We start from the raw sequence: 27,459 nt of genomic DNA on the forward strand, positions 1-27,459 counted from the left end.
TTTCTCTTTTACAATACCTTATCAAAGATGGTTGAAATAAATCATTAGGCACCTTTAATATTCTTTCTGGAAATCTCCTAATCTGATAGATCCATAAATTCATTAAGCACATTTTCTATCTTCTGTGTTAGTACAAGTGGCAGTGTTGCCAAAAATTTTGCCACTACATGATATGGGTTAATCTTTTTCTAGCCTCTAGGTTTTAGTTTTGGCAGTACTCCATTTTTAGATATTAATTTTCAAACAGCTGTCTATTGCTAGATAACAGAGCTCCCCAAAACTTATTTATTTAAAACAAGAATTATTTACTTGGATTAAAGATCTAAACATAAGACCAGAAACTATAAAACTCTTAGAGGAGAACATAGGCAGAACACTCTCCGACATAAATCACAGCAGGATCCTCTATGACCCACCTCCCAGAATATTGGAAATAAAAGCAAAAATAAACAAATGGGATCTAATTAAAATTAAAAGCTTCTGCACAACAAAAGAAACTATAAGCAAGGTGAAAAGACAGCCTTCAGAATGGGAGAAAATAATAGCAAATGAAGCAACTGACAAACAACTAATCTCAAAAATATACAAGCAACTCCTGCAGCTCAATTCCAGAAAAATAAACGAACCAATCAAAAAATGGGCCAAAGAACTAAATAGACATTTCTCCAAAGAAGACATACAGATAGCTAACAAACACATGAAAAGATGCTCAACATCACTCATTATCAGAGAAATGCAAATCAAAACCACAATGAGGTACCATTTCATGCCAGTCAGAATGGCTGCTATCCAAAAGTCTACAAGCAATAAATGCTGGAGAGGATGTGGAGAAAAGGGAACCCTCTTACAGTGTTGGTGGGAATGCAAAGTAGTACAGCCACTATGGAGAACAGTGTGGAGATTCCTTAAAAAACTGGAAATAGAACTGCCATACGACCCAGCAATCCCACTGCTGGGCATATACACCGAGGAAACCAGAATTGAAAGAGACACGTGTACCCCAGTGTTCACTGCAGCACTGTTTATAATAGCCAGAACATGGAAGCAACCTAGATGTCCATCAGCAGATGAATGGATAAGAAAGCTGTGGTACATATACACAATGGAATATTACTCAGCCATTAAAAAGAATACATTTGAATCAGTTCTAATGAGGTGGATGAAACTGGAGCCTATTATACAGAGTGAAGTGAGCCAGAAAGAAAAACACCAATACAGTATACTAACACATATATATGGAATTTAGAAAGATAGTAAGATAACCCTGTATGGGAAATAGCAAAAGAGACACAGATATATAGAACAGTCTTTTGGACTCTGTGGGAGAGGGAGGGGGGGTGATTTGGGAGAATGGCATTGAAACATGTATAATATCTTATGTGAAATGAATCGCCAGTCCAGGTTCGATGCAGGATACAGGAAGCTTGGGGCTGGTGCACTGGGATGACCCAGAGGGATGGTATGGGGAGGGAGGTGGGAGAGGGGTTCAGGACTGGGAACACGTGTACACCCATGGTGGATTCATGTTGATGTATGGCAAAACCAAAGAAATATTGTAAAGTAATTAGCCTCTAATTAAAATTAATTAAAAAAATAAAATAATCTCCCACTTAAAAAAAAAGGATCATTTACTGATTTGTGATTCTACCATTTTTGGCTTAGTTGGGCAGTTCTTCTGTCTGGGCTCACCTATGAGGCTGAGCAGTCATCTAGCAAGGTGGAGGATCTAAAATAGTTCCACACACAAGTATGGGGCATTGGTGCTGACTCTCGGGCCACTCTGCATGATTTTTTTTTAATCATTCAGTAGTTTAACTTATCTAACTTTGATATATTGTGGGAACGTTCCGAGAAAGTAAAACAGAAGCTGAAAGGACTATAAGCTATACACTTGGAAATTCACATAATATCAGTTCTGTAATATTCTATCAATTCAGTATAATTCACAAGGCCCAACTCAGAATCAAGGGATAGGGAGACAGTTCCTTTTCCTGATGGGAAAAGTTGCAAAGAATTTAGCATATTTAATCTCCCACAAGTGACTGCAAAAACTTAAAGCAAATATAGTACCTAATGATTTTATGTTGAAAGCAACACAGCAGGAAGAAGATACACATGCCCAATGTCACTATTCTATTTAACACATTACTAGAGGTTTTAGCCAGAGCAATAAGGCAATAAATTAAATAAATAAATATCATATGCTTGAAAAGGAAGAGATAACTTTTCACTATTCTCTACATAGTTGGAATTAAAAAAGTTTAAATATATAGATAAACTATTAGAATAAATAAATAAATTTAGCAATGGTGCTGGCTTCAAGACCAACATACAAAAGTCAATTGTAGAGATCTCTCTCCCTCTCTTTATAAATATACATACATATATATATATATATACACATATATATACTGGAAATAAACTATTAGAAAATGAAATTTTACCATTTAAAATAGAATATCAAAGACCTAGAAAAAATCTTTTTTTTTTTAGAAATATAGTACTTTTTAATGTGGACCATTTTTAAAGTCTTTATTGAATTTGTTACAATATTGCTTTTGTTTTATGCTTTGTTTTTTTGGCCATGACGCATGTGGGATCCTAGCTCCCCAACCAGGGATTGAACCCCTTGCATTGGAAGGTGAAGTCTTAACCACGGGACCACCAGGGAAGTCCTGAAAAAAATCTTAAAAAGATATGAGTTCGCTACACTTAAAAAGTATAAAACATTATTAATTGAAATTATACACATTTAAATAAATGGAGAGATATACCATTTTCATGGACTGGAAGAGTCAACCCTATATAGTGCTATCTTAGTCTCCTGGTCCTCCTGTTATAAAGTGCTACAATAGAAATTTATTGTCTCACAGTTCTGGAAGCTTAATATCTAAAATCAAGTTATCAGTGGAGCCATTCTCTCTCTGAAATCTGTATGGGAGAATCTTTCCTCGCCTCTAACAGCTTCCTGTGTTTATCACCAATCCTTGATTCTCCTCAGCTTGAAGCTACAGCACTTTAATTTCTGCTGCAGTTGTCACCTGGTGTTCTTCCCCCACGTGTCTGTCTCTACATCTCCTTTTCATATAAGGACAACAGTTATATTGGATTAAGGGCCAACTCTACTCCAATATGACCCCTTCTTAAATAATTATATCTGCAATAACCCTATTTCCAAATAAGCTCATATCTGAGGGTTAGGACTTCAACATATCTTTTTTGGGGACACATCCAACACAGTGAATAACAAATGCCAATTCTCCAAAACAGGCCTATAGCTTTAGTGTAATCCTAAACAAAATCCTAACTGGTTTTAAAATGCATATAGATATGCAAAGGATCAAGAAGAGTCAAGACAGTCTTGAAAACATAATGGGATGAAGGACTTTTTCTGCTAGATATCAACATTCAGTGGATCTTCCCAGGTGGCTCAAGTGGTAAAGAATCCGCCTGCCAATGCAGGAGATGCAAGAGAGTCGGGTTCGATCCCTGGGTTGGGACGATGGCCTGGAGTAGGAAATAGCCACCTAGTCCAGTATTCTTGCCTAGAAAATTCCACGGACAGAGGAGCCTGGTGAGCTATAGTCCATGGGGCTGCAAAGAGTTGGACATAACGGAGCACATAGATCAAGATTTGTTATATAGTCATTATAGAAATTAAGACAGAGTTGTATTTCTACAAAAAGGACAAAAAGAATAGATTACATAGTCTTCAAATAAGCTAACACATTTATAGACAACTTATATATGTAAAGGTGATGATAAAGAACAGTGGGGGAAAGGACAGACCTTTAAAAAATAGTACTTAATCAGTTTAATATTCACATCAAAAAAATGAAACCTGACTTATCTTACACTCATACACAAAACTCAGCTGGAGATGGGCTGTACATCTAATGAGGAAGGCAAATTAATGATAATTCTATAAATTAATCAGAACCTTTGGTAGGAAAAAATTTTTTTGACAGGATACAAGAAACACTTAAATGTCTTATATATATATATATATATATATATATATATATATATCAAAGTGAAGTGAAAGTCGCTCAGTTGTGTCTGACTCTTTGTGACCCCATGGACTATACAGTCCATGTAATTCTTCAGGCTAGAATACTGGAGTGGGTAGCCTTTCCCTTCTCCAGGGGATCTTCCCAACCCAGGGATCAAACCCAAGTCTCCCACATTGCAGGTGGATTCTTTACCAGCTGAGGCACAAGGGAAGCCCATGTTCATCAAAGGACACCAATAATAAAGTGCAAAGGCTGGCAACGGAGTGGGAGAAGATAGTTGCAACACATGTATTCAACAAGGAACTCATATCCATAAGAAGATAGCAGACAATCCAATACAAAAATGAGTAAGACACTTGAACAGGCAATTCATAAAAGAGGCTATCCAGATATCAAAAAACAGGAAAATGGGTTCAGTCTCATTAGAAACCTAGGAAATCCAAATTAAAATTACAGTAAGATACGACTATACCCCACCAGAATGTTTAAAATTTAAAAGGTGTAAAGCAGGGACAGGGAAGTCTAGCATGTTGCAGTCCGTGGGGTTGCAAAGAGTCAGAGATGACTTGGTGACTGAACATCAACAGTAACAGTAGTAATTATCTGCAGGGATGTGGGGCAACTGAAATTCTTATAAATGGCTGGTGGGAGTACAAATCGAAACCACCATTTTCTAAAGTTGTTTGAGGACCTCCCAATGCAGGGTGTCCAGGGTCAATGGAAAGTAGATCTTGAATGTCACAGCTTAAGATGCTTCATGTCCCATTTAGAAGATCTTGCACATCTTAAGGAAGATCCCATGTGGTACAACTAATATATGTGTCCAACTCTTTGTGACCCCACATACTGTAGCCCACCAAGACCTAGGGCAACCAAATAAATAAATTAAATATCTTAAATAATAAATTTGAAACTATTTGCTTAACTTTCATATAAACAAAACAAGCAATTTCACTGCTATGTATAAACCTAGCATATGTGTCACAAGAGGAAAGAATGTTCACAGCAGTATTATTTCTAATAGCCAGAAATTGGAAATAACTCAAATGTCCATCACTAGCAGATAAATTGTATCACATTCATAAAATGGAATATTATACAGCAGTCAAAATGAATAAATGACAGCCTCACAAATCATAGCTGCATCTCCAAAACAATGTTGAATGCAAATGTACCAAATCTTGACTTTGAACAAATTCATTAATCTCTTCATTTACAGCTCCCAGAGAAACATTTGTACCATTGGAGTTGTAGTCAGGAATAAGTGGAAAGAGTCATACCAAGTGTTTACCAAACACTTGGCTTAATAAATATTAGTTATTACTTATTCAACTTCTCTTAGGAGGTCACCTTTCCGGAAATAAGAATGGTGCAGAGCACTTACAGTACCATCTTAGGCCCCTTAGATTCTTCCCCCAAATCCCTTCCTCTAGCTTCTCACTATTGGATCTCTGTCTCTTTAAGAAGTCAACCATATATGAGGAGAGAGAATGCTGGGAAATCAGCTCAGCTCAGATCTGGAGCATGATGGGAAAGGGCGAAGGGGGCGGGGCGGTAACCGAGGCTGCGCACGCGCAGTTGTATGGTTGTTGCGTTGCGATGCATCGTGTAGAAGAATTCCAGTAAGAGAAAGTAATCATTGTCCCGGCGTGGGGCCCCCAGGTTCTGTCCCCGCTTCCCGGAGCGACGAGGGCTTCTCAGGAGCGACGAGGGCAGCAGACGGTGAGCGCGGTCGACCCCAGCAGGAGGGGCCGTATGGGGCGGGGCTGCGGCCGCGCCACGTGACGAGGCGGGCGCAGGGCGGAAGAAGCGCAGTCTGGCTGGGTGGCTGAAACGTTGGGGTTTCGCCGCAGAGATGGGCTGACAGGCATATGCGGGTCGCGTTCCCTCCATCAGATACAGCGTTGCCGTGTTTGTACCCACTGACAGGCGTGGGAGTTAATGGTGGGGGACGAGATTTGGGGAGCGAATAAGACATGAGCGCTCATAGACTGTTAGAACTGTGGCAAGTGGGCACATAAGTTCTCATCTCTCGCACTGGCTTTTAAGCCTGGCGTTGACCATTTCCATGCCTGGCTTGACTGGGTCAAGACAACTTTGCAGAGTTTTCGTTTGCTTTAGGTGTACTACGTCCAATTTAGTATGTTGACTCCTAGGAGAAGGGAAATCTGCTGAATGACTAATCTTGTTTACGAGAAGACGATTGGGCAATGGAGCTCAGAGGGGCTCCTTCCTGGGCATGGACCCCATGAGACCCTGAAAGGTGCAGGTGGACCACTTTAAGGGTATACCAGTTCATTTGGTGGCATCTTGAGCTTAGAGCTTGTCTTAAGGCCAGAGATGGGGTCCCTATGGAGACCTCCAGTGAAGGCTGAGTTAGAGGTGGGGGTGGGGAGCTTGGTGTGCCCCACTTTGAGACATATAAGCTGGAGGTATGCTTCAAGTACTAATTCTCATGGTCTCAGAAACTGTATTTCTAGGTCCTTTCTTCCAAGAGCTTGGTAACTTCCTCTCCCGTCTTGGTCTTCTAGTCTCAATCCCACGGTAACTTTCAACGTACAAAAAATCAAGAGTGTTTGTCTTTAAGATATCAGGGAAGTGGGAACTATTGTTCTAAGACACTTTTTTTTAAAATGTGAAGGCAGCTACTGAAGGAGAAGGCAGGAAGGAGTATAGTCATGGCCTCAGAAGAGTTGTTTTTTCAAATGCTTAGCCCTAAAATCTTGCGCTCAACACAGAGCTTTTGATACAGATACACATGAAGGAGGAAAAAAACAAGAATAAGCTTGAGTACCAATCCTTTATGTTGTGTTTTAGGAATCCAGCTATCTACCACCAAGAAGAAATCTATTTAGACTGAGAAATCCCTTTACGTAAAAAATTAGGATGAAAGAACCTTTGGATGGTGAATGTGGCAAAGCACTGGCACCACAGCAAGCCCTTCTGGACAAAATTAAAGAAGAACCTGACAATGCTCAAGTAAGCATTTCAGCTTTAATTAAAAAAATTTTTTTTTAAATTTCTTTTCTTGTATCTGTTGAATTCAAATTTTTAGTTAAGTTTCTGACTTGTAACCCAAATTGATTTTTTCCCCACATTAGATGGGTAAATTACCTCTTATGTTCCTTGAATGAAAAAAGATCTTGATAACTCTTTCTTTTTGTGGGAGGAAAGTAATGTGTATTACCCTTTTCCCATTATTTGGTACCTTTACAAAGAATTCTTATGTATCTGATAGTAGTTTTCTTTTATTCTGTAAGTATTTGTGGTCTACTCTATGCTAGGCTTTGGAAATCCAGCAGTGAGCAAGGTCAGTTTAATCTCTTCCCTCATAGAGCTTGCCAGTTAGTAGAGGAAATGGACATTACACAAGTAATTGATCACGTTTATATCAGATGTATATCAGATGTATTCAGTTCAGTTCAGTTCAGTAAATATATATAATTACAAACTATGTCAAATGCTGTGGAAAAAAGGCCTAAAATGGGAGATCTGGCTTAGTTCTGATTGGCAGGTGCAGGCTGGAGGAGGATTTGTAAGCTGAATTTTGCAGAATGAATTGACTAGGCAAAGGCATGGAGGATAGTGTTCCAGACAGAGTGATCTGTATATAGGAAAGCTCTCATCTGGGAAGATGCATGGTTCTTTTGAAGAACTGCAAGACCAGTGGGCCTGGGACATAAAAACTGAAAATGGTGATGACGATGATAATGGTGATCATAATGACAATACTAATAGTGGTATTGATATATCAATATGTAGAGTATATCATAATAACATGACATTATAAATAGTAACTTGTTAAAACTTACATGTGCTTAGACAGTGATGAGCACCACTCTTACAACCTTATCATTAGCCCCATTTTTGAGATGAGGAAACCAAAGTACATAGAGATCAAGGAGTTTACCACAGATCATAGCTCCTAAATGGCAAAAACTGAATTCAAATCCAGGTATCAGACTTGAGAGCCTGTGCTATCCTGCTTCTAGGATGAGGCACTGTAAGTAATTTGAGGCCAGATTATGCAGGACTTTGTTACAAATTTTGGTCTTATGTTGGTCTTATCATGAGAACCTTGTGAAGCCATTGTAGGGTATTACTTGGTAGAATAAGATAAACATGTTTGGAAAGATCATATGGCTACCCTTTAGGGACCCAGATTAGAAATCTGTGGACGTCAATGTAGAGAGACCAGCTAGTTGTTTTGGCAAAAAGTGATTTTTTTTGTCTTGGACAATTCCTTTGCCATATACTCCAGTTACTGGCTTTATTGCAGAAGCAAACCAATAATACTGAAAATATAAATAATAATGATTTTATTTCTCATATTATCTCAAAGGCAGTATCATTCCAGGACAGGATGTCAAATAGTTTGTCTGTTCATCAACTCCACGCCTTCCTAAAGGGCTGTGCTGTGAAGGGTTCGGAGGGAGTGTCTGCAGGATGTGGGGTGGGGGATGGTGGTATCTATGACACTTATTTTCCCTCCAGATAGTAATTCTTCTTCCTTTGCCAGAAGTAACCATTTGTTTGCCACGTTTTGTGGATTCTAACCTTTTAAGAGTTTTTCACTCTTCCTTTTCCTCTCTTCATTATTTCTCATCTGGACTTTCATAACATTGAGTTTCCTGTTAAACATCATCTCTTCAGTCACATTCATGAAAATCTTGTATAGTGATACCATGGTACTCTTTCTCTCTCTCTCTCTCTTTTTTTTTTTTGAGTAACAAGAGCCAAGTTTTTAATTAAATCATTTCTTCTATTAGAAGTACCCCTCAATGACATCCTTTGCTTGAGACTCTCTGCTGTAGTCCATAACCACCACACAACTGCAACTATCTGTTTTACAGGGTTTTTTCCCCTCTCTTGTCAGTTTTACAGAGGCCTGCCCTTTCTTCTGTTTTTTTGTTATCATTGTCCTTAATTAGGTTGATTTGTCATTCATTACAAGGGCCTTCACCAACTTGAGATAAGCTCATCAGAGTTAGATGCAAACACAAAAAGATGGGTTTGGCACGTGTCTAAGGCTTTGGTAGCTTTGAAACCCCCCGTGCTGGGCCATCCTGGGTAAGGGTGGTCTTGAGCACCTCTTGTAAAGCGGCTTTAATGTCCATTACACCTCCAGCAGAAATGCCTTCCCCCACCGAGGTGCGGTGGGTTACAGCCATGGTGCCATGGCAGTGGTGGAGCCGAAGCTTGAATGCTCCTAAACCTCTGCCTCCCATGTGACTCACAGCGGCAGGGAAAGAGCCCTAAGGTACTCTTTACAAGTTTGATGACATGGTTCTCTTTAAAGACCTTGTCTCCTCATGTGGGATAAAACATAAACTTTTTCATGTTATATCCAAACTATCCACATTTAGACCTTTGTTTCCCTCTTCACTATCACCACTCATCCTTCCCACCTTTTCTAATCTAGGATCCTGCAAACTATTTGCATTTCACAAAAAGGTATATTCTGTTAATTTTTGTTTCCTTGCCTTTGCACATGCCATTTCTTCTGCCTTTGTATCCTAAACTAGGTAGCTTGGCAGAAAGTTTCTCCTCTTTTAAGATACGGTTTAACTGTCTTGTCACTTAGAATTAGCCACTCTCTCTCTCTCTTTATTCTTTAAATTGTGTGTAGTGCTTTCATTTTTATGAATTTTGTTTTCAGAGTCTGGTCTTACTTGACCTCAGTTGCTTGCACAATGACTGCATGTGCTCAATAATTAAAATAAAAGAGCCTGTGTTTCACAGACGAGGAAACAGCATGAAGGAGTAAGTGACTTCATCAAGGTCTCATGGCAAAGCTGGCATACAAAACCAGTTTTTAAGATTCCAGATCCAATATTTCTTTCATTGTACTTTGCCTGTAGTCGAAAAGTTTAAGAAATATTGAACTATGAATTAATTGAGTATTCTTTCTGAATATAAAAATTGTGGTAAAGAAAATCCCACTGACAGCTTGCAATGTAAATTTATGTGGATGGGGGCTTCTTCAGTTCTCTTTGGTTTATATTAATGCTTGAAGGTGAATGGGCTATGATTTTTCATGATTGAGTGTCGGCTATGATGGAAAAGCCAATTGAACAAATAGTGTGTGCTCCTTTTCATGTTTGCATATTGTAAATATTTGAATACTGGAAAATAGTAGAGAAGAAGTTGAAAAAGTTGGCTATTTCCTCATGTACCAGGGGTCTGCTCTGGATACTAAAGCTATATGAATTGTCACTCAGTGATTCAGTGAGCTTTTATTCCTGCTTATATGACCTATAGCACTTGTTGAACACTGTTGAAAGCAGTTTATACATGACACTCACAAATCCTGTGAGTTAAGTATGTTATTATTCCCGTTTTACACACAAGGATACAGACACACAGATAAAACGTAACACAACCTAGTACATCGATGAGCTAGCATTTGAACCCAAGTGGTCTGGTTCAAGAGCCCAAACCCTTAACCAGGATGCTAAGCTGTGTGAGTTATTTTGTTTTCAGAGGCGCTACAGAGATGAAAAGATAGGGCCGCTGCTCTCAAGTGAATTGATGGCATGAGGGGGAGTAAAGGTATGGAAATGGGAGAGGTATTATTTGTGGTGACTGTGCCCTGCCAAAGGTATGCTGATTGTGTCTTGCCCATTCTCATTTAAACTCTACAAACATAGGAGGGAAGTATCCTTACCCCATTTTAAAAAGGAGGAAACTGAAGGAAGGACAGGTTAGGTAACTTACCAAACTCAAAGGAAGCATCAGAGTTAGAGTAGGAACTTAGCTTGGACTGACTTCAAACGTGTTCTTTCTGTTGCTTTGTGCTCCCTCTGTACAGATACAGAATCTGTGCAGATAATCTGTACAGATACAGAATCAGAATATGATATAATTACCATAATTTTAAATATTGTGTAAGGTGCATGGGGAACATAGGAAAAGGATACCTATGTCTGTCTAGGGAGAAGAGGAAGGTTTCACAGGGCGGGTAGTGCTTGAGTTACAGCAGTTGATTAAAACCTTCAGACAGAGAAGAGAGCATGTGCCAAATCATTGAGGGGTGAGAGAATGTGATATATTCAGTGGTTGGGTATTTCAACAGTAAAGTGGGAGAAGAGAATAAATTTTAGATATTTAGATAGAATTGATCTGACTTAAAGATAGTATATGAGGTATGAGGGTCAAGGAGGATCCAGGAAAACTCAGAGGTTTCTGGCTTCAGTAAGTTCAGTTTGTGATGATACTATTTACTGAGGGGCTAGGAACAGGATTTAAGGGGAAAGAATAAGTGTAGTTGGAGATCTGTTGTGTTCAAGGGGCTCATGGGGGCATTCAAGTGATAATTTTGCCCTCGGAGGCGCCTGCATGTATTTAGAGATGAGAGAGTTATCTGTATGTAGGTATTGTGTTGCCAGTTAAAAACAATGTTCAGTTACATTTGCCTATCAAATGAACAATGAATATTTTTTTCATGTAAGTATTGGTGGAGCTAGTGGTAAAGAACCTGCTTGCCAATATAGGTAGATGTAAGAGATGTAGGTTTGGTCCCTGGGTTGGGAAGATCCCCTGGAGAAGGGCATAGCAGCCCACTCCAGTATTCTTGCCTGGAAGACCCCCTGGACAAAGGAGCCTGGTGGGCCATAGTCCATAGGGTTGCAAAGAGTCGGACACGACTGAAGTGACTTAGCATGCCTGTTGCATGCAGTATTTGGGACTTATACTAAAAAATTATTTGTTGTTTATTTGAAATTTAAAATTAACTGGTTGTTTTATATTTTTATTTGCTCTATTTGGTCACCCTATATAGGTGATTGTTGAAGACATGAAAGTGGATGAGATTGTTCAGGGAACAAAAATAGAAAAAAGAGTAGAGCTCAGGATAGAGCGCTGGGAACTGGATTAATTTAATGCTTCAAAATGGCTTCAAGTAATCTCCCAAGCAGCAGCCTTGTTATTACCTGGGAACCTATTAGAAATGTATGTTCTTGGTGGTTCATGCTCCAGACCTGCTGAATAAGAAATTTTGAGGCTGAAACCCAAAAATCTATGTCTTAACAAGATTTTAAGGGTTTCCAATGCCACTGAATTTGGGACCATTGACTTTGTTGTTGCTTAGTTGCTAAGTTGAGTCCAACTCTTTTGTGACCCCATGGACTGTAGCCCACCAAACTTCTCTGTCCGTGGGATTTCCCAAGCAAGAATACTGGAGTGGGTTGCCATTTCCTTCTCCAGAGGATCTTCCCAACCTAGTGATTGAACCTGTGTCTCCTGCATTGGCAGGCAGATTCTTTACCACTGAACCACCTGGGGAGCCCACCTTTTACTTGGGATGAGTATAAGATTAACGAAGGATACTAAGAAATAGTAATGATGAATTGAAATAACATAATCAGAAGGCAACCAATAGAATTATTGGTGATGTCAGATGTTTTTGAGAGACCAAGAAAGATAAAACCTAAAATTGTTTATTGAATTATGCAATTTGAGATAATTGGTTATCTTTCAGTTGAAGCAACAGCTTGATTGCATTGTGTTCAGGAGGGAATCAAAGTGAAGAAGTAGAGAAAGAATGGAATACTTTTTCTGTTAAGTTTGGTTGAAAAGGGAGAGAGAAGAGAGGTCAGTAGTTCCCTATGGAATAGGTTCCTTATAAGCTGAAGGGAAGAAACCAACATGGAAGTTGTAAAAGGAACAAAGGCAGGAATGACTGAGACTCCTTGAGGGTCATGATATTTGGTACCCATGCCAAACTCTTGCTGAACTCTGTAACGTAAAATTGCTGAATAGTTGCTGAGTTGCCGAAAGGAAAGAACAGTGCTAAGAACTGGACTATTTCCAGACTAAGGAAACCATACCTTTCTCTAGAAACAGATGAGGTGTGCTCGATAACCCAATCAAATGTACAGAACAGATTTATCCTCCAATCCAAATTCTTAGTCAACAGCTTGTGTAAGCCTGCTTGAACTTCCTTCTTTGCCCCGTAAAATCTCCTATGCATTCTCCTCCACTGGGACGCTATTCTGGCTTCCTCCAGAATCTGTGATCCCTGAATTGCAGTTCTAAGAACCCATATAGACTACCTTTTTGCCTCTTTACAGTTCATGCCGCTTTCATTGACAAGGTGGAGAGAGGCTTAGGATATACAAAGAAAGTATGAAGTGCTGTAAGAAGGGGGAGGGAAAGGGACTCCGAAAACAGGCATGGTTTCAGCCATGGCTGAGGAGGTTGCCTTTTCCTGTGAGGTTCAAGGACAGTTTGCCAGCCCGTGTGTAGGCATGGTGGAGGAGGCAGTCAGGATGCTGAGGGAATTCTTACTTAGCTGCCTCTATTTTCTTGGTGAAATAGAAGCATTACTGAGTCAGAAATATATGGGGTTTGGACTTATGAGTGATGGAGGTGTGGAACAGTTACTTTGTGAAGTAAGAGAAACTGACTAGGGAAATGTAGCAGGCATATTAGAAAAATATTAAGAGATTGAGTTGATGATAGACGATCTTTTATTGAGTCGTAAGTGTTCTTTTTGGTTAAGTTGAAGGCAGTCTATATATGTACTTTTAACTTCTCCTTTTTCACAAGTGCCAGTAAATGAATATTGTTATTTAAGTATAGTGTTTAAGAATGTCCACTTTGAATTGCCAGGTGGTTCAGTGGTAAAAGACTCTAGTATTCTTGCCTGGAAAATTCCGTGGACAGAGGAGCCTGGTGGGCTACAGCCTATGGGGTTGCAAAGAGTTGGACACGACTGAGTGACTGAGCACACACACACACTTTGAATTGAATGAATTTGGACTCACTCATTCAACAAATATTTATTCGGTGTTATAATTATGAAAACAATAATAAGAGCTAGCATTTTGCTGATGAGTCATATTTAACTTTTGGCTAATTGTAAGGCATCATGCTATGTACTTTATTTGTTTTAAATCATATGTCCCATAAATTCACTCCAGTGAGTTAGGTAATACTGTCTTTTTAGATAAGGAAATTGGAACTGAAAAAGATTAAATAACTTGTTCCTAAATACTGGGATTGCTAGCGTTGTCATTCCTGCAGCGCACCCTTTCCTTCTCTCCCTTTCTTAGAGCTGGGGGTTGTGGACAGCGTCTTGTATCCCAGCCAATTGCTTGAGTGGCCTGGCAGGGGAGTGGGCCACGAGCATGTGGAGGGCACTGTGGACTGAAGAGAGACACACAGCATGGCTGAAAATCGAGAGCCTATTGGGGTTGTCAAGGCTGAGCCTGACCCAGTGGAGTATACCCTGTGGGAGCGGCTTCCCCACCGCCTGCCCTGGAGGCCCAGTGACATTTATGTCCACAAGAAGACTGGCCTTATGGTCCAGCTGGCCTGCTGCCAGAAACTGCTAGGCCGAAGGGCAGGGATTCAGAGTGCCTGCACTGAGATCTTCACCCACCACTTGGGCCTGCCTGTCACCCGTGTCGTTCACATTGCCCTACAGCTGCAGGCTGGCAGCTTCAGGTCTTTGCACACGGCTGCCAGAACCTCCGCCTGGGAGCTTGTGCATGAGTGGGAACCAGGGCCGGGTACAGGAGAGCCGCCGCTCCAGGTCTGCAACAACTCAGCCATCCCTATCTGTGTCTTCAGGGTCACCCTCAAGAAATTGAAATGAGGCTGGCCCGCCTTAGCCACCCAGCCGCCTACAGCTAGACTCAGATGTGGCTCTTCTTGTATCGATTACTGTCATGGACCTTCTGCTAGAGCCGCGTAGGAAAAAGCCTGTCCCCTTGCAGCCCAGAGAACTGTGAACTGAGCAGGCAAATAGTGTCTTTTGTTGGGCCCAAGCAGTGGGTTTTCCTGAATCTTTGTGTTCTGTAGCCATCGTCCTATACGATAAAAAGTTTCAAGTTGTGTCGGTGCCTGGCCACCCCACTGCAAAAAAAGAACCAGGATTGCACTTGTTTCTGTCTGTCAGAGCCCTTAGTCTTCTCCGTTGTGTAATGTTGACTGTGCTGGGTGTTGAATGTACAGAAGTGGAAAAACAGATAGGATCCCTGCCTGTGGTGGACACGGTCCTTTCAGTCTAGTGTGGGAGGAAGAGGGATGTTAGACATTAAGCAGATTATCACCCAAATAAATATGAAGTGATGAATTATGACAAGTGCTGTGAGTGAAAGGAGATGGGAGAGCCTATACCAGGGAAACTTCACTTGGGGGCCAGGGTTGGAATTCATTATTGTAATTATGTTATATTGTATTTGTACATTTGTGAGGGAGAGAGCATGGGTTTTGAAACAGACCTAGGTTTGATTCCCATTTGTGCACTTGCTATTTTTGTGACCTTGTGCAAGTTGATGAACGTCTCTAAAGCTCACTTTTCTCATCCATAGAGAAGGTTCAGTAGGTCTTACGTTATAGGCAGTAGCTTGTTTGGTGCCATGGAAAGTGGTAAATTAATGCAGTGGTTTTTAATCTTTGGCATTTACTATTCCAGAGAAATGCCCGAGTAACTTTGGAAACTGATACATCAGTTATTTTGCTAAGTACAGGGAGATTAAAACAGTTACTGCTTATTATCACCATTGTTTCAAAAAAAGTAAGACTATTTTTAAAAAAGCTTTTTATTTTGAAATATGTAGGGCTATTTTAACATCTGTTCCCTCCCCCCAAATGTAGGATAGTTCATATCTCAGAATAAAGGGCAGTCTTTTCCAAGGGAGATTCGTGTATTTAAATTTTTTTCCATGATTATATATTATTTTAAAGCATTTTGAAGAATATATTAAAGATAAATCTGATTTAAGCTGTGATGATTTTGTATATAATGAGCAGATTGCATTGAAACACATATCTTTTCTGCCATTAACAGATATGACAGCTTGCAAATCTGTTGGATAAAATTACTAATGTGATCCAAACTCGAAATCACTCAGATTTAATTTCATTTATTGCTCCCTTATAAACACAGCCTAAAAAAAAGTAGTGCTCAGCATTGAAATATCTGTGTATAGCAAGATTAAATTAAAAAAAAATTTTTAATTGGAGGATAATTGCCTTACAATATTCTGTTGGTTTCTGCCATATAGCAACACAGGTATACGTATGTCCCCTCCCTTTCAAGATTACATGTGGTAAGTAAATATAAGTATCATAAAAGATTCTCCAGTTACAGGATCCTTTTTGTAAAGATTAAATCAGCCTAATAACTCGTAAATTTTGACTTTTGAAGTATTTGTGAAGGTGACTAGGATTATAAGGTAGAAGAGATAAATATGACGATTATTTTTTTTGTTTGAATTTCTGGTTTACTCAGGTACTAACACTATACTGTTTCTCTGTCTCTTCTTTTTCTTTAAGGAATATATACATGCTTCAAAGCCCAAAGCTCAGGAAAGTGAACTGAAAATCAGTGCTGTGTTTTCAGTCAGTGATAGTCCTCTTGGTAAGAAGCAGAACTGTAAGTTAGTTGCGATCCGTATCTGTTCTATTCTGACTAGTAGAATGGATGGAAAGTACCTCCTCGTGTAAGTCTGTTTTCTTCCTTTAGACAAAGCAGTGCTTTTCAGACTGGCTGGTTGGTCTTGACCACAATTGTAAAAAGTGGAATATGATTACAGTTGATCCTTGAACACATGGATTTGAATGGGTGCAGGTCAGCTTATTTGGGTGATTTTTTTCAATAAATACAGTACCAGTATTTTCATTTTATAGATCTGTAAATTAAGTATGGGGAGATTTTTATGTTCAGTTGGAAATCGCAATATGTGAAATCAAAAGAATTAGAGTTTGAGTCCTGATTCTATCCAAAGTTTCAGCTGCCTGCCCTTGGATGAGTCATTTGTCTGTTCTTTTGGTTTTGAGGCAGACATAGCAGGACATGGATTTTCGACTGCATGGGGTTGGCACCCCCGCCCCTGAATTGCTCATGGGTCAACTGTATATCAGAGTGTGATGCATATAGTAAGGAAACATATTATTTCATAAAACTGTTGTTTCAGCTATTTAATTTTGTATGCTTATTCACATACATACAAATCTGCGTATGTGTCTCCTGGGTTGTAATGTGAAATGTGGTTCTTTCTGTGTGTCACGGTTAAATAAATTGGAAATCACCTGTTCTGGAGTGGTTCATTGTCTCAATATTGGATTTCCAGACTGAGGGAATTTGTCCTAAAAAATAGAGAATGTATATATGTTCATGTTGATATGAAAATTTTTTTTTTCTGTTTGTTTCTTTTTCTTATTTTGTTTTTATAGCCCAACAGTTGACCCCAGGCTTTCAGCTTTCTCTTGCATCATCTGGCCCAAATGTATCACTTCCTTCAGTTCCAGCTGTAGCTCTTCAGGTTTTTTGCTCTGGTTGTAAAAAAATGCTTTATAAAGGTCAAACTGCATTTCATAAGACAGGATCTACTCAGCTCTTTTGCTCCACAAGGTGCATCATCGGACATTCTTCGTCTGTCTGCCTACTACCTCCTCCCAAGAAAACCTGTGCAAACTGCTCAAAGTATGAGTTTCTTAATTATATCTTTTTATTTTTTTAGTGTATTTAGTTCAAACATACTATCACTACTATAAATTTCTTTAGCACATTTCTTTGGAAATATTTTTTAGCTAATTGAGAAATTTGCAAATTCTAAAGTTTATAAAGTTAAATAAGTGACTTGATGTAAAAAAGGATTGCCTAACCCAGTTTTCCTATGTCTTTCAATTTAAATTTTACTAGAAAGAAACTCTTTGAGAGATTGCAGGATCACTCATATATTGTATGTCTGTTGTAATTGTAGACAACCATTTAAAATTATTTGTTATCTTGAAAGTTACTGAAGTATAGAATGAAATAATATCACCCTTATAATGGTATTTGAAAGTTATTTAATTCTTTAGAAGGTAATTGGCCACAAAAGTAATGCATTTATTCCTGAGAAGTCCTTGTGAGCTTTTGTTGGAGGTCACTGTTGCCTTGTAATAACGCGTAGATGCAGAGAGAGGAAGAAGTAGCAACAGCGTCCTATAAATTTCTTTCTTGGGAATTACTTGGTGGTCCAGTGGTTAGGACTCTGCACTTCCAGTGCGGGGGGCATGGGTTTGGTCCCTGGTTGGGGAACTAGGTAAGACCCTGCGTGCTAGGCATGGTGTGGGCAGAAAAATAAAAAATAATAAAGTTAATAATAATCATAAACTTATCTCAGGAAGTTTGAAGAATTTGGCATGTTTTGCCTATTTGTGAGGTACTGTAATTCTAGGAATATAGTGAGTTGTGGAGTAGTCACTAATGTGGAGCAAGAAACAAGCGTGGTTTTAGATTGTATTAATAGCTCTATCACTTACTAGCTGTATGACCTTGGGCTAGATATTTAACTTTTCTCAGCCTCAGTTTCTTCATGAGTAAGTAATATCTACTTCCTCAGGTTTTAGTGAGAAAGTGTTAGCACAGGACCTAGCACATAGCAAATGCTTAATAAGTGGGATCCTATTATTTTAAATAATAAATTTGATATTATGTATAGTTAACATATAATTTGTGACCTCTATTTTGTCTTTGGAGACATAACGATAGTTTCTTTATCTGATTGGTTGTGTTGACCTTAGGTATCTAAAAGTAGATCCTATTAAAATGGAAATCCCCAACTAAAAGGAAAGAGAAATTTTAAAATACTTTACTTAAATATTCAGATTTACTTTTATTACAAAATGCCCAATACCTTACTTTAACTTTTTTGTGTCATTCTCATGAAACTGATCTGGAAGAATAAATTCTCCTCTGTCTCCCAGTTTGTTCAAGGTCGTGTCCATTGAGTTGGTGATGCTATCTAACCATCCCATACCATTTCATTCTCTGCTGCCCCCTTTTCTTTCTGCCTCAGTCTTTCCCAGTATCAGGGTCTTTTCCAGTGAGTTGGTTCTTTGTATCAGGTGGCCAAAGTATTGGAGCTTTAGCTTCAGCAGTGATCCTTCCAATGAATATTCAGGGTTGATTTCCTTTAGGATTGACTGGTTTGATCTTGCAGTCCAAGGGACTCTCAAGAGTCTTCTCCTGCACCGTAGTTCGAAAGCATGAATTCTTTGGTGCTCAGCTTTCTTTATGGTCCAACTCTCACATCCATACATAACTACGGGGAAAACCAAATTTAGTTTTCTGATTTTAGGTGTTCAGCTTCAGTATATCAAATATCAAGAGGAAATTAATTAAATTTTACTTTATTTTATTTTTTGACCAAGTCACACGGTACATGGGATCTTAGTTCCACCCGAAGATTGAACCCATGCCCCCTGCAGTAGAAATGTGGAGTCTTAACCACTGGACCGAGGAAGCCCAAATTAATTAAATTGGAAAGAATAGAGCATGACTTATACATCCAAATACATATTATTTTCTTAAAAATAGTCACTCTTGTCATTGGCTTTTTACCACAGTACTGTTGTTGAGAAAAATTTTTTGTCTCCTGATCTGGCATTGCCTTCAGAGACTGTGAAACATTCCTTTAGGCTAAGTTAGGTGATAAATCTATCTTTTCAGCTAGGGTTTGATTTTTGCAAGTTGCCAGAAGTTACTTGATGTCTCCAACTGACTGTTGTAGATGATTAAATTGAGTCATACTGTTAAACATGATATCTGACTATAAAATTAAGAAGTTGTGCTTAGAGTTCTTATAAACTAAATGAGAAATTAGAAAAAGTGTTTGAGCCATGTTGTTGTTGGAAGAGGTATAGTTTTTCTAAGGTGAATGTTTAGGTGTAGCATATACATTTGGATGTGTAAGGTTTAGAATGCATTTATATTCATGTGCACAGATTTTCATTAAAAAGTCATTCTCATTGGTATATGTATGTATACATGGCACTTGTAGGTTTTCATTATTAAATGAAATTCTTAATTGCTTTGATTTTAGTAGAAGAATCACTTTTCAGTATTAGTATTTCATGTGCATGTAAGCATATCCACTTGGTCCTCAAGATTGACTATTTTTTTATTAAGGCTGAGTTATAGAAGATTAAAGTAGTGCTCTGTCGCCTTTGGAATTCTTTTGTAGTTTACCATAGAATAGTTAAGTGTGGTGAAGGTGCAGGATGGAAGGTAGAGTAGTGAAATGATGAGCTGCGTAGATGGTAGAATCAGCGCTTATCCAGCTTCACTGCTTATCCAGCTGAATGACTTTGACAAGCTATTTAACCTTTCTGATGTGGTCTCCCAATAATACTTACCTTATAGAGTTTTTTGTGATCATTAGATTGGATAATTTGAGTCAAGAGAACAATATCTGGCACATAGTAATTACCCAGTACGTTATTATAGTACATAATATTATTGCCAGTATTATTCTTTACTATGTGGCCTGCACTAGTGTTTCTAATTAATGACTATTTCCTTCAGTTTTTTATACTTGTCAGAAGAATGGCAGTAACTTAGCCTCTGTTTTTACTGGCAGTGCTTATTGTAACAGTGAGCTCTCACAAAATAACTCTAGGAGTCTCCTAGAACAACTCAGTTATTTCTGTTCTTTTTGTCTCATTCTTGTTTCCATCTGTCCTCTGATACCAAGCCTTAATAACCCTTGTTTGTCATTTGTTTCTTGGATCTCTTCAGTTACAGTGAAGTTTTCTATATCATGCTAATTTTTAATGCAAATCTTTGATAATTTGTTTCTCAAATCTTACATTTGAATAAAAAATTTTTTCATTCGTTGTTTCATTTATGCTTCTACTCTTGGCAGCTGCTGGCTCATAGGAGGACAAGTGTTTTGTGGTCTGGTTGTGGGATGGACACTTGTTCTTTTTGGCTCCAGTAGATGAAACTTGGTTGGAACTGGAAGCCTCAATGTTTTTTTCATGAGCATCTGGCTGGATATCTTTTAAATGTAATTCTCCCTCAACACGTCTATAAATTAAGTTTTATGAACTCCATTTTATACATGAGGAAATTGAGCCAGTAATTGCCTGTTGCCTCACTCATTGTCCCTCAGCTGAGAAGTAATAGAACTAATCATCAAACCCAGTTTTCCAGAAGCCTGTCGCAGGGCCAGCCATTTTCTGCTTATACAATAGCTGTCCTTAGTAAATGTAGTTATTTTAGCTCACAAAGAGGAAGAAATTACAATTAGGGAGAACACATTTCATTTTGCCTTTGTTATTTATTTTTAGAGACATTTTAAATCCAAAGGATGTGATCACAACCCAATTTGAAAATTCCTCTCCTAGCAAAGATTTCTGCAGCCAATCATGCCTTTCTTCTTATGAGCTGAAGAGAAAACCTGTTGTTACCATATATACCAATAGCATTTCAACTAAGTGCAGTATGTGTCAGAAGAATGCTGATGTAAGTTCTATTTCGTCTTTATTCAGATTCTGTTCACAGATCAGAGGTTTTCTACTGGCTCTGCTTACTTTGTATCTCTGTGTGTTTTTCTTTCCTAGATTCGATTTGAAGTTAAATATCAAAATGTGGTACATGGTCTTTGTAGCGATGCCTGTTTTTCAAAATTTCATTCTACCAACAACCTCACCATGAACTGTTGTGAGAACTGTGGGAGCTACTGCTACAGTAGCTCTGGTCCCTGCCAGTCCCAGAAGGTCTTTAGTTCCACAAGTATCATGGCGTATAAGCAGGTACGAACGGCAGGCTCCTGTGCCCTGTCAGGCGCGCCCCTTTCCAGGTGGCGGCACAGGGACAAAGCGCAGAATAGAGGGAGCTCTGCCCATCAGTTGATCTTGTGTGCGATTTCCCCTCCAGAAAAATGGGATAGATTGTGAAACTTTAAGGGTTGATTTTGATAGGAAGATAAGATAGATGAACTAGATCGTTCTTTAGGGTTTCCTTCATGGCCACGAATTCACAAACATAATTTCATGAGTGTGAAATATTTTGTGCTCTATTGATAGTGAAGAAAACCCCATATTATTGTGGATAAACTATGACCAAGAGTTAAAAAATGATACAATCAGCAAATATAAAACATATCTTTTTCATTTTAGAAAGTATGTATTTTAAATGTGTTTTGGAATTAATTATCATTATTTTGGCAACATTGCTTTATTAGGATGCTTTAGGTATTTTTTTTTTTGGATTTTTCTGTTTTCCAACTGCCTTTTTTTTAACTTTAGCTAATTTTTATTTATTAGTTTTGTTACTAAATGTATTAATTTGTGTCAATTTAATCATTGCTGAATATTTAAGAAATAAACTGAAAATTTATTTTTATTTATTTATGTTTTGGCTGTACCATGTGACATGTGGGATCTTAGTTCCCTGACCAAGGATTGAACCTGTGCCCCCTGCATTGGAAGCACAGAGTCTTACTCACTGGACTACCAGGGAAGTCCTAAAAAAAAGAAGTTATTATTTTCAAAAAACGTGTAAATGATAATTAAATTTTTTTTTCAGTTAGGGAGTTTGGTTTAATTCCTCTGAGCAGTTAGTAATGGACATTCATCTTTATAAAGTATCCTTTTTCTAGGAACTTAGCCACTTTTGGCAGTCTGCTTACTATTTTCGCAAGAATAGAATCCATGTTATATGTGTATGGATGTGTGTGTGTGTGTGTATAGTCCTCAGATCAGTTCCATTCCTGATTTTGTTACTGGTATTGTATTCTGTCCACTTCGTAAGTGGTGTTCCTCTTTTACCCAGAGGATTATGTAAAGAAACTTTGCAATTTATGTTTTCCTACCTTTTACTTCCCTGTGTAACTTATTAGTGAAAGATTTTACAGTGTGCCAGTGACAGTATAGGCTAGTGGCTAGGAGCCTGGACTTTGGATCCAGATGAAGTAAGTTCAGTCTCCTACTTTTCTGTTTTTTGGTTTTTTTTGGTTAAGTTAATTAAAGTTACAGTTTATTAATATAATTTTTTAAAGTATCTCACTATGTTATTGGAAGGATTTTACGGTACAGTGTACATAAAATTGCTTAGTATGGGGCCTGGCTCATGATGAGCACTCAGTAAGTAATAATATTTTTAATTTATATAAATGGTGGCCAGTATTATTGTGTTTCTTAAAACGTGAATAAACTTATAGGCAAATTTTATTGTGAAACTCAGCTTGAAAAACAGGTAGTTCTGCAGAATCTCCTCATATACATTAAACATCTTTTTTGTCTCCTGCTAAAGAGTTTTACTAGTTAAGTGACCTTCAAGGTGGTAGACTATCTCTTAGACTGATGTCCAAGTCTCTCCTGGGGGTGGTCCTTAGGTTTGTGGATTACTTGGTCTCTGATTATTTGTGATGAGAAAAGTATGTTATGACTAATTAATTCATTATTTTTAATGTATTTTGTTGCTAATATATTTGAATAGTTATTAATTTTTTTCAGTTTTTATTTTACAGACATACTTCAGGAATATTGTGAGTTTGGTTCTAGACCACTGCAATAAAGGAAGATTATATTAGCAATTCTTATATACATATATACACAAATATAATGTATATATATATATATACACACATATATGTCATTTATATATATTTGGTTTAAAGAGGTATGTTTCAGGTCTCAGTGGGTCCTTTCAAAAAGTGAACAACTTATCCTTAAATAATTCCAAAATGTTATTTATAGAGTTTTCATCAGTTAAGAGTTTTAGAGGTATAATTGAGTTAATCCAGTTTCTGTAGCTAGGAAAGCAGCTTACTAGATAACTTAACTTATTCAGAATGTGTCTTTTCCTCACCTTTAGAAAGAGAGTGTTTATAGGCATACCTCAGAGATATTACGTGTTCAGTTCCAGACCACCACAGTAAAGCAAATGTTGCAATAAAGTGACGCATGAATTTTTGATTTCCCAGTGCATATAAAAGTTTATTTACACTATACTGTGTAAATACTATGCCGTGTGCAGTGGAATTATGTCTTAAAAAATAATGTGCATACCTTAATTTAAACATACGCTATTGCTTAAAAATGCTAACCGTTCATTTGAGCCTTCGGAGAGTCATAATCTCTTTGCTAGAAGAAGGTCTTGCCTCGATGTTAATGGCTGCTGACTGCTCAGCATGGTGATTACTAAAGGTTGGGGTGGCTATGGCAGTTTCTTAAAATAAGACAGCAATGAAGTCTGCTGCATGGATTGACTCTTCCTTTCATAAACAGTTTCTCTCTAGCCATACAATGCTGTTTGATAGCGTTTGACCCACAGTAGAACTTCTTTCAAAATGGGGGTCAATCCTATCAAACCCTGTCACTGCTTTATTAACTAAACTTACTTAATATTCTAAATCCTTTGTTGACATTTCAACAATCTTTGCAGCATCTTTACAGGAGTAGATTTCATCTCAAGGAATCACTTTTTTGTGTGCATTAAAGTTTTATGATGAGATAGCAGAAATTGAGTCACATCGTTGGGCTCTACTTCTAATTCTGGTTCTCTTGCTATTTCTACCAGTCTGCAGGGGCTTCTGCTCTGGCTCAGCGGTAAAGAATCGCCTGCAGTACAGGAGCCTCAGGAGACACGGGTTCGATCCCTGGGTCGGGAAGATCCCCTGGAGGAGGGCATGGCAACCCACTCCAGTATTCTTGCCTGGAGAATCCCATGCACCGTGAAGCCTGGTGGGCTACAGCCCATGGGGTTGCAAAGAGTCGGACATGACTGAAGCGACTTCACATGCACAGTTACTTTATTCACGGAAGTCTTAAATCTCTCAAAGTCATCCTTGAAAGTTAGAGTCAACTTCTTCTAGACTCCTGTTAATGTAGATATTTTGACCTTTTCCCATGAATCACTATCTAGAATGGTGAATCCTTTCCAGAAGGCTTTTCATTTACTTTGTCCAGATCTATGAGAAGAATCACTATCTATGGCAACAATAGCCTTATAAAATGTATTTCTTAAATAATGAAACTTGAAAGTCAGAATTACTCTTTGATCCATGGGCTGCAGAATGGATGATTTGTTAGCAGGCTTGTTTTCAGACAACATTAATTTCATTGTACATCTCTGTCAGAGCTCTTGTGTGACCGGTTGCATTGTCATTGAACAGTTGTATTTTGAAAGGAATCTTTTTTTCTGAGGAGTTGGTCTAAACAGTGGGCTTCGACTATTCAGTAAACTGCATTGTCAACAGATACACTGTCATTTAGGCTCTGTTGTTCCATTTACAGAGCACAGGCAGAGTAGAATTAGCCTTATTTTTAAGGGCCTTAGGATTTTTAGAATAATAAGTGAACATTGGCTTCCATTTCAAGTTACCAGCTGCATTAGCCCCTAACAAGAGAGTCAGCCTTTCCTTGAAGCTTTGAAACCACACATTGGCTTCTTTGTAGGATGAAAGTCCTAGATGGAATCTTCTTCCAATGGAAGGCTGTTTCATCTGTGTTGAAAATCTGTTGTTTAATGTAGCCATCTTTGTTAATGATCTTAGCTGGATCTTCTGAATAGCTCATAGTTTCTGCATCAGCACGTGGTGCTTTGCATTGTACTTTGATGTTATAGAGATGATGTCTTTCCTTAAAACTCATGAACCAACCTCTGCCCGCATCAAACTTTTCTTTTGAAGTTTCCTCACCTGTCTTGGACTTCATCGAATTGAAGAGTGGTAGGGCCTTGCTTTGGGTTAGGCTTTGATTTAAGGGAACATTGTGGTTGCTTTGATCTTTTTAGACACTAAAACTTCCTCCATATCAGCAGTAAGACATTTTTGCTTTCTTAACATCTGTGTGTTCACTGGAGCAGCATGTTTAATTTCCTTCAGGAACTTCTTCTTTGCATTCAGAACTTGGCTAACTGGCACAAGAGGCCTCACTTTGGGCCTGCCTCAGCTTTTTATGTCTTCCTCTCTAAGTTTAATCATTTCTAGCTTTTGATTTGAAGTGAAAGATATGTGACTCTTCCTTTCACTTGACTCTCTGAAGACCATTGTAGGGTATTAATTAGCCTAATTGCAGTATTGTTGTGTCTCAGGGAACAGGGAGGCTTGAGGAGAGGGAGAGTGACGGGAAACGAGCAGTCAGTGTAGCAGTCAGAGCACACACAACATTTACCAGTTAAGCTTGTCTTAAATGGCTGTGGCTCATGGCAGCCCCAAAGTAGGTACAATGGTAACATTAAAGATCACTGATTACAGACAACCATAACAAAATAATGAAAAAGTTTGCAATATTGCGAGATTTACCAAAAATGTGTCACAGTGAGCAAAGGCTGTTGGGAAAATGGCACTGATAGACTTGCTTGACGCAGGATTGCCACAGAATCTTCAGTTTGTGAAAAATGCAGTATCCGCAAAGCATAATAAAGTGAAGCACAATGAAATGAAGTGTGCCTGTGTTAGTAGATGAAAGAACTTATTTTTCCCACATCCCAGTTTTAGGAAAATCTATACTTGGTGTAGCTGCTATCATTGTCAAATATCATGCTCAGATACTTTAGCCAGAGGCTTTGGTTGTAGGTAGCTTTTCCTTTTTTCTTTCCTTACAGCATATGTATATATGTGTGCTTGTACTTGGTATTTAAATGTTATTTTATTTTAATAGAATTCAGCCCAAACTCCTCCATATGCCTTGGGGAAATCATTGAGGCCCTCAGCTGAGATGATTGAGACTACGAATGACTCAGGAAAAACAGAGCTTTTCTGCTCTATTAATTGCTTATCTGCTTACAGAGTTAAGACAGTTACTTCTTCAGGTAATGTTTAATTCCATACATTTATAGATTTTGTAACTATTGAAGAGGAATGTAACTGCTTTTTTTTCCACTTTATTACAAAACTAAAGCAATCTGTGTGGTTTAAATAAAGACCCAAGGTTGCTTTTGTTTCAACGAGCTGATTTTTTTTTTAAGTTTTTTTTGATGTGACCATTTAGAAAAAATTTCATTGAATTTATTAAAATATTGTTTCTGTATTATGTTCTGTTTTTTGGCCACAAGGCATGTGGAATCTTAGTTCCCCAACCAGGGATCGAACCCGCACCCCCTGCATTGGAAGGTGAAATTTTAACCACTGGATGCCAGGGAAGTCCCTCAAAGAGCTGATTTTTAAGCAGCAAAGTTTTTCAGTGATTTTCTTGATCAAAGTATTTATTTTGTAATTTCATATGTGAAAAGAGCGAAAAACACATATACATTCCAAGTTAATTTTTGTGTAAGTGGGACTTAATTGTAGTTAGCTGTACATGTTACTATAAAGTTCTTTCATTTTCGTTTTGCATATTCCTGAATATTTGATATTTTTACTCCCCTAATACATTTTTGGTTTATTTGTTCATCTGTGTAACTTAGTCATTGGGTTTTGTTTTTTGTTACCAAGGTGTCCAGGTTTTGTGCCATAGTTGTAAAACTTCAGCAGTCCCTCAGTATCACCTGGCCATGTCCAATGGAACGATACACAGCTTCTGCAGCTCCAGCTGTGTGGTGGCTTTCCAGGTATGACCTTAGCTAGTGCTGTACCCTTGCAGTTCTCTTAGGCAGTGGTCTGTGGCAAAATGTTAACTGCCGAAGGGACCATCCTTATCAAAGATTAAGCTTCAGTTAGGAAGAAGAGATTCTGTTCAATTACAGTCCAAGAGGTCATTTCTGCAAAATGTCTGAGCC

The 27,459-nt window shown here is 38.3% G+C and overlaps 2 protein-coding genes and 1 pseudogene across 6 annotated transcripts in view; 2 read left to right on the top strand and 1 right to left on the bottom strand.

The window, feature by feature from the left end:
• Positions 1-5,555: 5,555 nt before the first annotated feature.
• The window catches only part of ZMYM6 (zinc finger MYM-type containing 6), a 45,109-nt gene continuing 23,205 nt past the window's right edge, over positions 5,556-27,459 (top strand). The window contains exons 1-8 of one of the 5 annotated variants that reach the window (XM_027537900.1): positions 5,556-5,735; positions 6,831-6,992; positions 16,299-16,383; positions 17,199-17,448; positions 21,084-21,258; positions 21,357-21,548; positions 26,403-26,553; positions 27,176-27,291. In XM_027537900.1, the coding sequence (XP_027393701.1) occupies positions 6,900-6,992; positions 16,299-16,383; positions 17,199-17,448; positions 21,084-21,258; positions 21,357-21,548; positions 26,403-26,553; positions 27,176-27,291 (1,062 nt within the window). In that variant the 5' untranslated portion in view covers positions 5,556-5,735; positions 6,831-6,899. Of the gene's footprint in view, positions 5,736-5,796; positions 6,299-6,830; positions 6,993-16,298; positions 16,384-17,198; positions 17,449-21,083; positions 21,259-21,356; positions 21,549-26,402; positions 26,554-27,175; positions 27,292-27,459 lie in introns of those variants that run through there. The other 4 variants (XM_027537899.1, XM_027537902.1, XM_027537903.1 and 1 more) reach the window with 4 other exon arrangements.
• LOC113890160 lies at positions 7,012-11,487 on the bottom strand (annotated as a pseudogene).
• Positions 13,744-16,290, top strand: LOC113890161 (ribonuclease P protein subunit p20-like). The gene has a single exon (XM_027537905.1). The coding sequence runs from the start codon at positions 14,182-14,184 to the stop codon at positions 14,611-14,613; it is 432 nt and encodes a 143-aa protein (XP_027393706.1). The 5' UTR covers positions 13,744-14,181; the 3' UTR covers positions 14,614-16,290.

The sequence above is a fragment of the Bos indicus x Bos taurus genome, chromosome 3 (assembly GCF_003369695.1).
Source record: "Bos indicus x Bos taurus breed Angus x Brahman F1 hybrid chromosome 3, Bos_hybrid_MaternalHap_v2.0, whole genome shotgun sequence".
In the NCBI taxonomy this organism is placed as follows: Eukaryota; Metazoa; Chordata; class Mammalia; order Artiodactyla; family Bovidae; genus Bos; species Bos indicus x Bos taurus.

Excerpts from the sequence above, each read along its gene's own strand:
- LOC113890161 (XM_027537905.1), top strand. The coding sequence starts at position 14,182 with ATGGCTGAAAATCGAGAGCCTATTGGGGTTGTCAAGGCTGAGCCTGAC.